The 12,934-nt window shown below is 42.5% G+C and overlaps 1 protein-coding gene across 3 annotated transcripts in view; it reads right to left on the bottom strand.

Moving 5' to 3' along the window:
• Nucleotides 1–284: 284 nt before the first annotated feature.
• Nucleotides 285–12,934, bottom strand: part of LOC119449576 (PHD finger protein 21A) — a 36,828-nt gene continuing 24,178 nt past the window's right edge. For 2 of the 3 annotated variants that reach the window (XM_049665314.1, XM_049665315.1), the window contains exons 10-11: nucleotides 10,457–10,560; nucleotides 285–7,082 (exon numbers count right to left, since the gene is read on the bottom strand). In XM_049665314.1, coding sequence (XP_049521271.1) covers nucleotides 6,978–7,082; nucleotides 10,457–10,560 — 209 coding nt within the window. In that variant the 3' untranslated portion in view covers nucleotides 285–6,977. The remainder of the gene's footprint in view (nucleotides 7,083–10,456; nucleotides 10,561–12,934) is intronic. The other variant, XR_007466338.1, reaches the window with a different exon arrangement.

Raw genomic sequence — 12,934 nt, 5'->3', positions numbered from 1 at the left:
GCTAGACGGGTAACCCCCATAATATTGGTTTAAATTGCCACCACTCGCGCGACTGATGTCCATAACAATACGGGATTAGCAAAAATATGTACTAATGGACTGAGTAAATCGCTATAGCATCATTTAGGCAAAATTATTATCCTGAATGAACATCATGATGTTCATTCAGGATAATAATTTGCAAATTTGCAAATTTAGTTCAAGAACATTATCTTCTGCAAGAACAAAACGGGCGAGTGTAGGAAGAGAGAGAAAAGGGTGCATGAGTCAAACAGAGCACAGCATCAGGCTTTGAATATGTATATTTAATTCCATCAGTTTTCTAAAAGATAAAAAAAAGGATGTCCTACCATGAATGCATGATGACATACAGTTTCTGTACATGGTTAACAAGGAGGGAGGGTGCAAATGCATACACACTTCCTCAATATCTGTAGCATAAATTTCACAAATGAGCATCTCATAAAGACTGACAATAAGTATGACAATAAGGCAAGAAATATGCTATCAAGAATGGGTATGACAAAACAAGCCAAAAAAGTATGATTATAACAATGTGTATCCCCCTCCCCCATACTATACTATAGAAAACAAAAAGTTTTTATCTTGCAAACATGGGCACAACCAAACTTGTTTTTTGGTTAGTCCACACTCACACAACAGCACTGAAAGTTATATATAATTTTTGTACACTCTGGAAACAAATGAATAATCTGTGCGACTAGTGAGCTCATATCTTCTGTTATTATATACATATGTTGCATGCCACAATGCCCTGTGTATCATCAAACAGTCGCACCTTGTAGCAAAAAATAGTCACTCTGCATGCACACTATAATAGGAACACCCACTCACTAGGGCATACCACACAAGATAAAACCTACGGCAAGGAAATGGCATGATAATGATGAACTCGAGCAACATATGATATGTTCTCAAGGTGGGCTGGCTCTTTCAATCAATGAACAACGTGCACCAACTGCAATACATTCCTATTTTAGAGAATCAAGCTTCCACAATTCGAGGTCATAAAGTTGCACAGGAAAAGTTTGCTACAACTATCCAATAACGGCTTATCATAAATCAACATTTAACATAAAAAAAATGACTTCTGCCTGCACCCATACCACATCCATTAAACATGGGAGAGCTCAGTACAAATAAAAGAAAAACAAAATGCCCTTTGAAACATTCAAAATGCTTATGCGCTTCCTATACAATTACACGGTGAAATTATTTGTCCTTTTGAAATAACAGGGTGCGTGCACAATGTTTTGTAATAACTGGAATCAAACTGCGAGAGAACTTAGCTCAGTGGCGCACGAAAACAGCCGTCAAGACACTTCGTACTATGCATATGCACCGAAATCACAATGTATGGCTTTTCTCCCTTCAACCCTGTCCCGAAGGCATTTTCAACACCAACTCAGAGTAGCGAAAGTGCACATTCGTAGCACGTAAAAATGAGGAGTTACGCTCTCAATCAGCCACTTTTGCAACATCTTCACTTTTGCATGACATCACATTCAGTACACCCCCACAGCAGTGACAAGCACTCACTGATGTTGCAACATTTCTGCCTGCCTATCCTCTCAAAGACAACACGAAGATAATGCTGATGAGAAATGTGCCTAGGCACAAGTGTTTTTGATCACATCCATTTCCATAAGTTGAAGACAGCTGACACATACTGAAAGAGGAAGTTGCACTGCATAGTGAAAACTACACAAAACTAATTGAAAATTCAATAGGTAGTTTGGTGATGGCACCTGAGTACTCAAGCAAGCGCAAAGATTTCAGAAATTCAATCCTGCCAGAAAAAGCAAAACAAAACAAAATGCTCAGTGCTGGATCACAGCATAACTTGTCACTGGCAGCCAGCGGGAAACGGCATGCTCTATAGTCAGTTTCATACTTAACAGGCAATGCTCAGGAAGCTACGCAAGTGGGGTGGTTATGAAAGTCTCCTTACACACATTTTGCAGTGTATTTGTTTGCAATCTGAGATGCTCCCAACGGAATAACTTCTCTGTAGATTGCAACAACTTCTGTATGCAAGGTTAGATCACCTCGTGTATTGTTTCTGCATCTTTGTCCTGCCAGTATGCTACGCACAATGTTTTGGTCGCAAGCTCAAGCGGAGCAATATGGCCACTGGTCACAGAAATGTGTCACTTCGCTTGCTCGGTGGTGAAGAGGTTGAAATACCACTATGCCTTCCATTTAACCATTTTGTCATATTTTGCAACAAAAAAAATGTGATTTACGGTCACATACATGATTTGTACCTACGTCTTTCTTTCGTATGTAATACACCATTAGCACACCAATGCGAGCAGCAAGAAAAATCTGTAACCTTCGTAGTATTGCCTGCTATGTATGAAATCAAGAGCGTAGCACTTCCGTACAGCAAACACTGTTATCAACCACAGCGAGAGACGATTCAAAATGACCAGAGGTACATACACATCTGCTCCGAATGGACCAGTGAAACACGCTGCATTGAGCAAAAAATCCAGCTCTGAATTGCCCAGTTCACACCTTAAAGCGGCCCTGCAACAGCTTTTGAACATGACACATAGACCTGCTTAGTTTTTATATAATAATGTCATGGACACAAGTGCCTAGCATTAATCTTGTACTCACAGCAAGAGGCCTACAGCTTCATTCAAAATATTTCCTTCAATTTCCAACATCCCATTCACTGTTGGTGTATATTCCACATACTTATATACACAATGGCCACTGCCTGAATTCCTTTTGAAGGCATGAATAAGCAGTGCCTCCTGGGCATAGAAAAGGGGAGAAATCTAATAACTGATAGGGCGACTGGACTATCCAGTGGCTGAGAACAGTGCCACTGTGCCGAAACTATGACCTAAAAAACAGGCGCTATGCTGGAGTGTTGCACCGCACTATCTAGAGCTTTGCGTAGTGTTTGGCAGAGCACACTGGGCATTTTCAGTGTGAGCACAGCAGAACCTTCAAACGACGAAAAAGAGGGTAAGGGTTATTATGAGGGTCAGCAGCACTTGAATGCCAATACAAAGCAGATTTAAAAACTTGGTTGGAAAAGACTCGCGAGGAGCTGCCCTTTAATAGTAGGCAAATTCTGAGGAAAAAGTGTTGCAGGTCCCCTTAAGATGCACGTGTCCATAAGCTTCACTTCGTTCATCGAAAACTTGCCTTTTCAGCAAGCCTTTGTTGCACAGGGAATTTGACGTCCCTAAGAGTGATCAACAAAATATGACACCAGATCTTAAAGAATTCTTATATCATATTTTCTCAAAACTTGCCAACAGCTTCCTTTTTCTTTTTGTACCTGTGATGACGAGAGTAAGGGAAGATACTTAAATTCAAAACAAATGAGTCGCACCACTATATCTTAGCAAGAATTATTACCTCATTGAAAAGTGAAAAAAAGCAAGCACTTCGAAATCCTGCTGACTGCCAGAAAGAATGGTCTGCTGGTTAATGTACTGACTGCCGTCACATTACCTAAATAGTGACTATCTTTAGCCATCACTCGCCAGAATCATTAAAGCATTAATTTTGTCCCTTCAAGCTTAATTGCAGTGCTGCATTTCTGAGAAGACATTGCCATGATTTCTTCTTGAATGGTGATGGCTTACACTAACGGAATAATGGAGTGCTTACATTTGTGCACAATTTTTTTCAACCATTTCCTTCCTCGAAATAGAGAAAAGCGGCTTAGACAAGAGAATATGGTATTTTTCTACTTGTAAGCAAAGCGTTAAATTCAGAAGTGGCTTAGAAGCTGCAACAAGTGCAAGCAACTCCAGCAGATTGCTCACAATTCATGAAATGGCAATTACAGTAAATTGCTCCCATGCACTCAGATAAACCTTTTAAGCCTACTCATCATTCAGTCAGGAAAACTCAACAGCACCCTGTAGTCTGACAGTTATCAGTAACTTGTCTCATTTGTGTGCTAACAACATACTATACTAATTACTGAATTTGCTGTCCAGTTCTGCATGCTACATTTACGATACTGGCATCAGCATACCACTTTGGCAACAGTTAATTGTCTACTGAGCCCTAAATGTCCCAGCACATCATTTCCAGTGTCTTAGACCCATGAATTTCTGTAATTGTTCCATAAAGCATATTCCGGGTGTGAGGTAAACTACCGTTGAATGTTAGTCAACCCATATATAATCAACAATATATCGACCCATATCTTTACAGAAAAGCCAAGAACTTTGTTTATACCATAACCTCGGCTACTAAATATTTGGCTAGTCATTGCCACAAGCTGCATCTTTGTCGGAACAGCCAGAGCAGTAGCCGTTGTTGGACGCTTCGGCAGTTTTGTTCTCAGCACCTCGCACTACGTCGTGTTCTGTGCCGACAAATGCGTTGGATATGCAGCATTTATAAAAGTCAGTCCGGATAATCTCCAGACTGGCCTGCATGACGGAGGGATTTCCGTTAGCTCAGTACTTTGGACACGAATATGGGTCGATAGCTCATTTTGGGTAATATTTTTACAAAAAAAAAAAAAAAGCAAAAAAGAACTGCAAAGAAGGTCGACCTATACTCGAATAAATACAGTAAGTCAGTGCTGTGTTGCTAGTATGATGGCCTGGCAATATTCTGTAAAATATTGTGCAAAGAGAAAGCACGAGTCTCACAAATTATGGTTAACTAGCTATGTTAAAAACTGATAAAACTCAGTGGCCACCCACTTCAGAAATGTGACCAAGGTTGCCAAAATTTTTACCAAAAGGTTTCTACATACAAAAAAGTGCTGCAAATGGCTAGCTACATATTTGACTGGGCCCTGGTCAGAATTGTTAGGCAATGACTAGCTGCTGATATGAAACACAAGTTCACTGACATTTCCTCTCAGTCTTATCAGCAATCTCGTGTTTCTATAAACCCATGCAATGAAACCACAAAAACACTATGTGTAGCAGCATACCAATCAACTGCACAGTATTCACTAGCCAGCTAAGCCATGTAGACGAAAAACAGTCCAAATGTGCACGTTTCCTTGTGTGAAAAGTTGCAGGCATCAAGAGGTCATGCATGTCAAATGCAAACATTATTTGGCACACAGTAGTCCACCTTGCAAACAATGTTGGCCTTCAGATCAATCTCATGAGTACCTGTTTTCTTCTGCAAAGGTGCTTAAAACTGACAAAAAAAAAATAATGAGAACCAGTCAAGCACAATCAGAAGTCCTTAAAGCAGCTTAAAAGGGGGGGGGGGGGGGGGGACAGCTTGCAATGTGAATAGTCATGCCATGACTGACGACACGTTGTTTATTACTGCCTACCTCGCACCACTGTCAACTTTGAACATTTTTTGTGTCAACACAGACCATATTAAGAGGTCATGGAAGATGAACACTTGAACTGATCAACAGTGTGCAAACAAGTTAATCCTCAACCACGAGCAAAGTTTAGACAAGGAGACTTGTCTCTGTCAGGACAAAAATGGGACCCTAACGTGAGGTCGCAGGCCTCACTTGTTCACTCACTGTTTATCAACTGACATGTAGACAGGTCAAAACTTTAGGACAGTGCACACTCGAATGCTTTAACGAAGCACATCACAGGAACAAATACAGGCACTTGTTAACCACCCAAGAATCACGTGGCCAACAAATTTTGCCTTTGTTAGTGCGTGGTAGGCACAACCACTCCCTTCAATGCTGATTGCCCCCCCCCCCTTCTCTCTAGGCTTGAGCATTTGCAACTTCACAAAAATTGGAGATGGCAAGATATGCATGTGGCAAAGTCCCGCTGTTGTACATTGTGAAAGATGCCTTGGCAAGTAGTATCTGGCTCCTCTAAATGTCAACACTCTTGAAAAGTAGGATGAACAGATGATGACACACTTCTTGAAGTTCGCACCAATATAGTGGCCAACATTCCATCAGGCACACATTAAAAACAGTTCTTGGCCTCTCAGGTGGCATCAGGTCTAACATGCAGCTGTTATCACCATATTGCAGACATTTTCAAAACATAAATAAGTTTTGGCGTGACCCGTAGGAGCATGCCTGCACATTACCTTTCAGTAACTTCACATAATAAAATTTATAACTCCATAAACTGTACAATAAATACATGGCTAGTAGAGCATGAAATAATACATCTAACATATACAAAAACCAATACACCTCAGAGGCATCCATGATCCATTATTTTGTAATGCATTGCAATTTAGGTCCTAAAGTGTTTTACTGTCTACAATTTTTTTTTTATTTCTGCCAATGTTACAGCAACCAGAAGGCAAGATAAAGCAAGGGACCAGCAAAGAGAAAGTTTAGCCTAATTTTGTGCATGAAAGCAACTGTTCATCTAGATGCATACGCACTGGCCTCTCTACATGTAAAGGTAAGGAAAACTGAGGGAAAGAAAAATACAAGAAAAATAAAGGCATGCATACAGAAACCAAACATTATATCAACTGCACCGTCCTTAAAAAAACTGGGCAGATCCTGCTTGATACCTCCGTGGAATGGCAATCCCCAGAAAACCGCAGTGCATGACAATGCCCAGAATACTTGACTAGAATGTTGGCAGTTCTACTCGCATGATTGAAGCCAAGCCCCCAGTACACTTGAACACGTCATCATGTGCAGTTTCCACGTCAGCCCCTCCCTCCATCACTCACTCACGCACGCACAAACACAGCACAGTGGCCAAAATTGTAGTATGCAGTGCTGCCTCCATCTGCTCAGCAGTGAAGCATCCAAGACCACAAACGATGAGGTCTATGAGTGTCCGAGCACAGTGGTGCCTGGCACCTGTAGCGTAGGAGGGTACTTGATAGGTGGTGCAGGAGGCAGTCCTGACTGGGTTGGCTTTGGGGCTGGGACACCAACGTGGGCGAGACTTCCATGGGGAGGCTTTTTCTTCTTCTTCCAGATGGCGGTAAATGTGGAAAAACCTTCAGAGGGATGCAACAGCTCTCACACACACTCTCTACCACCTGTCTAATCAAGAAGCATCTTTAAAGAGTTTTACAACACGCTCAAACTTTTCCAACGAGTTCTGAACAGTCTGCAGGGCAAGCTGCAGCTCCAGGCGCCGCTTCTGCTGGTTCTGCAGCAAAACAAAAGCAAGCAATAGTTGCCCATTTCAGGAAAAAACTCCGAAACGTTTACACTTTCTATGGCATATCGTAACAGTGCCATCAACCAAATCCATGCTGGTAAGACACATGGCACACAGAAGCAAAAAACTTGATGTACCCTCCTAGAACAATGCTACACGACGCAACACACCTGAACACAGATCGCAGACCAGACATAGTGTCACAGGCATTGCTTATGACTTATGTGTGTGTATCTAAATCTTTTTCACAGATGGAAGGCAAATGGGTGTGTTCTTAAGCAATGAACAATGAAGTGCAAATGAAATTTCTATCTAACCTTTACATTACATCTCAACAACATGAACGAAAAACCGCCAATATGAGAACGCAGCACAAAGAAATACCATATTTGCATGACTATGTTGCTAATTTTTTTTGTATAATTAGTAGCTTGAAGAAAAACCTTGCATTGTATTTAGAACAATGCTCCAAATGTACTGCGTCTTCTCTCTCTATTACATTGTATATTTTGTATATGACTGAAGTGCTTCATTGACAAGAAACTAAAACTAAACATTGCAGAAAACGTGCCAACCTCTATACATCAGGAGAAGAAACACCCTCGTGCACAGGAGGTAGCTCAAGTCTGTGTGGATGCAAAACTGTAACTGATGGGAAGGCAGTGACAGTGCAAAGTGGTCCAAGGCACCATTTCTGATCACCAAGAATGCTCAAGCATCCCCATCTGCGCAAGTGCACCTGCCCCAACAAGTACACAGCTGGCTGGAAAATGCACCATGGTGCACTCTTAGAACATTATAGCACAACATGATGCCTAGTCTATTGCCACAAAATGCATTGGGCAACGCAGCACATAGGCTGTGTATAGCCACAGCACAACCTGTGCGATGGTGTGGATGGTCCTGCTTTTGTAATATAGCAGATTCCCATATGCAGCTGCTGTTGGCCAATAGCTGACATCAATCAAGAAGGGTGTTTGGATCAGTGTGCTTCTTCCTACTGTTACTGTGCATATTTCAACAATAATTACATAGTTCCGGAAGAAGCCGACCATCATCTGCTCCCGCTCGGTCACGGAAGCCTGCGTAGGAATTAAACTTTGGCCACCCTGATTATCGCTGTTATAGCCGTCGGGCCTCGCTAATTTCGACTAGCTTTGAACAATGAACTAGCCTCAAACCATGCACCCAACTTAAGGTCAGACCATACGCACACTTGCCAGCATACGCTCACTCCTGCCCGCTCCTGGTTGGATGCCTTGGCAGACTTCGCTGCAATGAGCTATTGATAGCTCTTCAAAATGCGCAAGTTGGATGTGACTACTATCCGTCAGTCAAGCTGGTGCAGGACAAAGCCAGTCCGCACTATGTAGCACAGCCAGACAGGAGCATATGAGTGCGAGCGCGCACTCTAGTCCTGTCGTGCACAAAGCAAACACTGCACTTGCATGTAGCTGCGACGAGTCCACTGGCTGAGCGCGCTGCAGCTCGCTGAAGACAACCACGTTTGGCAAGTTTGGCCAAGGGGTCTTACATTTGGCACGTCATGGGCACCAAAATCGGAACTAATGGCGTCTACATGAAGATCCAAAATCAAATTTGAACTGTGCGCCACAATGACATTCGGTAGGCGGAGCTTTGTGGGCATGCCCCGCTCCGCCGTAACCTTCGCAGTGCAAGGCATTGAAGAAGGAGCGGAAGCACCGTGTAGGGGCCGTCTGAGTGCCAATAACTCCACTCCTGTTTTTGTGGCAAAGTATTTCTAAAATAGCCTAATTTAACTTCAAATGCATTTCTCCAATGTGATGAAAAGTGGTTCAGGGCCCCTTTAATACTGATTAGGCTGCTTTCCATCTGCAACAGGTCAAGCGCTACACCGTAGTAGCATTAGTCCTCATCTTTACTGCTCCACAATTTTTTGTTCTTGTGTTATGATTAGTGCAAGTAATGTGTAGTTATGCAATGTTTTAGAAGGCTGTGTTCTCCTTTAAGTCATTAATGTTGCACACTAAGTTTGGTTACCTAAGCTGTAGTATAGCCATCTAAAGAGCCGAAGGTGCTATCAATGCACAAGCCGTACAAAGTGACACCATGACTATTCTGGTGGCACTGCTATTGTATTTGGTGCCATCAAGAAAGTTCAACTCGGCTGCGATTAATTTTTCAGAAAGACAAAAGCAATACATGTGGCCTAACTTTTGACAGTAACTTGGCAAAGATTACCATTCAACATGGCGAACAGCGAGGCTCTTTCTACCTGCTTTGTGCGCCGCTATCTTCCTATGTACAACACGTCTATTGCAGGTGCACTCAACAGTACTACACTGTATATGACATAATTAATGGCACATTTCACCCAATACATGAAATAAGCCATCACTAGAAGTCTTGAGGGAAGAAATAAAATATACAAAAAAAATACAAAAAAAAAAGTATAGCAGATATTGCAAAACACAAAAATAAACAGATCCCACGCGCTGTGGAAATCATTTTAAATTAAGCTGTTGTTATTGTCAGTGAAAACACTGTTCTTCTTTGGCGATTATTTGCAAGTATAGGACACACAACCAAGTTGGACACAAAAAAGAAGAAAATGGGCAAGGGTCTAATAGGTGTTTCACAATGGCCGCCCATTTCCTAAAGTCAGCTACGCCGCAATACATAGGTGTTATGCGGTAAAGCACATGAACGTCGCAAAGGCAGTTTTGGTATTTTTATCTGATTGCACCTGTTAAAGAGTGCCTGTTAGAATTGGGTAAATACCATAATCAGACATTGTGAGCTACTGTTATTGCATCAAACTCTTCCTAGGGCAAGCTGAAAATAGGGCTTTTCGACGGGTGATCACTGTCCCCTAAGCTCCACTGAGACAGACGCTGTCACTAAAGGGTATTGGGGTCACCATAGGGGTCAGGCGCATGCATCGTGACTGATCAAGTTCGATTTATCCAGCGAAGGCCAATTTTAGGATCGAAATAACAGAAGTTTGGCCACATAGAAGTGTATTGGCGCTGGCCCCAGGACCTTTGGTCAGGATCGAAATAATGTAAAAATTGAATTAACCAAAGAATTAACTGAAGTTTACTGTACAACTGCTCACAAGAAACAGCCTCGCTGGAAATTGAGCTTCCCAGTGTCCAGGGAGAACTGACTGTGGCAAGAGCTCACATTGAAGCTTTTCAGTGTGCAGGAAAGCAGACTTTGCCATTATGCAAAGGATCCATTTCAGAGCATAGCAGAGAAGTCAAAGTTACTCAAATTACTGTAAGACCCTTCCCTATGACATCCCCCATATCATTGCTGCATCAGGAATGAGCATCAATCAGCAACGAGGAGAAAGAACTGCTGCTGTCACAACTTACAGCAATAATCTCCGACAGCTGCTGCTTCTTCGCTTCTAGCTGCATGCGCTCGGCTTTTAATTCCAGGCTTCTCTTCAGCAGCTTCTGCTTTTCTTCTGCTTTGGCTGTATGAGACCAGAGGAGAACATCAAATTAAATGTGTCATGTATAAGGTAACAGCATGGTCAGTACAAGGCAACGAGAATTTGACAAGCCCAGTGTTGGTCCAATTGAAGTGATTGACTCTTTGAGGGACACATTTTTCCGAGAAATGCGTCCCCCAAGAGTCACATATTTTTATTGCTGATTTAAATTATTTACAATTACCTATTTTGAGAAAACACAAGCAAATAATTTTTAGGCGACACTAAGGCAAAAAATTTTTTCGTTAGTAATGTGTGAAGTTTTTTACGTGATTTATTATTGAATACATGAATGAGTTGCATATAATTTTTTATAAATGTAATAAAATTTACAGAACTTATTTTTATGTTTTAAACAAGTCTGACACAAAGGGCCAGTATTTTGAAACGTTCCATTTCATTTTCCACTTTAGTCGTATACGTCACGCCACGGGTGTGATCCGAGCAAAGATGGCGGTGTAGCAGCCTCTAAACTACGTCTACGTTCACCACCCTACGTTCACCACCCAATGGTGAAGGGCCATAAGAATGGAAAATGAAGTGTACCGTTAGAGAATATGGCCCCAGGACACATGGCCAAAGTAAAAGCGAGGCATACCATGCGAGCGCCTGGGAGCAAACTCTGTGGTGTGCACATGTCAGAAAAACAAGGCATCTGAGAAACTTGCAGTAATCGAATTGTTAGATCACTAGAAGGGATTCTATCATTTCTCGCGAGTCTCAAAGAGAGAAATACACGAGCAGCAGTATCAAAAGTTTGCGAGCGCCCGTCCGTAATCAAAGTAATTACAAGCCTGCGGGAGAGCTATGCGGTCGAGCATCTCGCGGTAACACTTTGAGTGATAAGAAACGAGGTAGAAATCACTTTTCCAGAGCCCTGTAACTCAAAACAACACGTGCAACAATGCCCATTATAAAGTGCGCAAGCCCAGCCCTGAGCACGTAGCAATAAACTACACGAAGCAGGAATACTCCCTACACCCTGGTGGCAAGCTCCACAGAATAAACCGAAAAATCAGTTTTGGCAGACACCGAGGGGTGGCAGCACAGTAAGAATGTTTTCTAGGAGTCTCGGAAGGTTGCAGACCTGCAGAACGATGAAAAGTGGTGCTTCATTCTGAAGAATGCGCATTTTTTCAAATGCTTGGTCGCCGCCACACATGTATGGCGGTGACACTTAAAGGGTTAACACTTAGCACCCTTGTTCATTTCAGAACACTGTGAGTGCCCTCTGGGCTGTTACAAGAGGGTCACTAGAAAATTATGAAGTAAAATGTGCATGCACAATTCCCAGAACAGATGGATTGGCAAAATACTGTAGACCCTCTTCTAGATGGAACTCGTGGATTGAACAGTTAGGGAACCTCAAGTTTTCTTCTGACTTGAAAAAATTATTTTATGCTTACTAACACTTTTTTTTTTCTCAAATTTTACATCAGATTGCATTTTATGGTCACCTTCCAAAACTACACTTGACATCATTGTTTACCTAAATTCGTCCAGGCAGCATCAGTTCACATCTCAGCAGTAGCCAGCTTTATCAGTTTTTTCTGACAAACCGGGCACTCAAAGATGCTTGGTTACACACATGTGCACAGACAAAAATACTTTGTACTTTTTCCCTTCATGTCATGAAAGTGGAGACACTAACCTACATTTTGGTCGAACTACAGTATAGACCACTTATAATGTAACCGTTTATAGCGCAGAACTGGCTACAACGCGGCCTTTTCCGACTCCTGTTTACCCTCCCATAGAACTCCATGTATACGCATACCGCTTACAGTGTAGCCGCATAGGACGAAATACCGGTTATAATGCGGCTTCTGCGGGAAAATCTCGCCGACAAGGGCGGCAGCGAGCACGCTTCTCAACAAGGTGCGCCCACCCATAGAATCCGATGGGAGAGGAGATCAACGAGGGCGATGCGGAGGAGGAACACGAGACGCGGAGCAAATGAACGGAAAAAAATTCACGCGTAGGTTGTCTAGGCGACGGAGACACCCTCTGCTCGGCTGCTTATCAGCGGTGCGTTTTGCACTGAACGCGGCTTCAGTTTATGTGCACCCGTCACGATGCGTGTCATGAAGTGCAGATATCGCGCGAACGACGCTGTCAATTTAAGCAGTGTTCCGCAAATTTAGTTTGGAGCTACAGTAAAACCTTGTTAATTCGACCCTCGTTAATTCGGAAAATAGGTTCATTCGGACTCGTCCTCTAGTCCCGGCTGGCGTATGCATTATTCAATGCAATCAAACTCTCGTTAATTCGGACTTATTTGGCCGCACATCGGTTAATTCGGACTACTTTCGGAGCTTGGTGAGTGAGGAGCGCCGCAAATGTGCGACGCAAAAGA

This window comes from Dermacentor silvarum, chromosome 4 (assembly GCF_013339745.2).
Source record: "Dermacentor silvarum isolate Dsil-2018 chromosome 4, BIME_Dsil_1.4, whole genome shotgun sequence".
In the NCBI taxonomy this organism is placed as follows: Eukaryota; Metazoa; Arthropoda; class Arachnida; order Ixodida; family Ixodidae; genus Dermacentor; species Dermacentor silvarum.
This window is presented reverse-complemented; position numbering and strand designations above follow the sequence as displayed.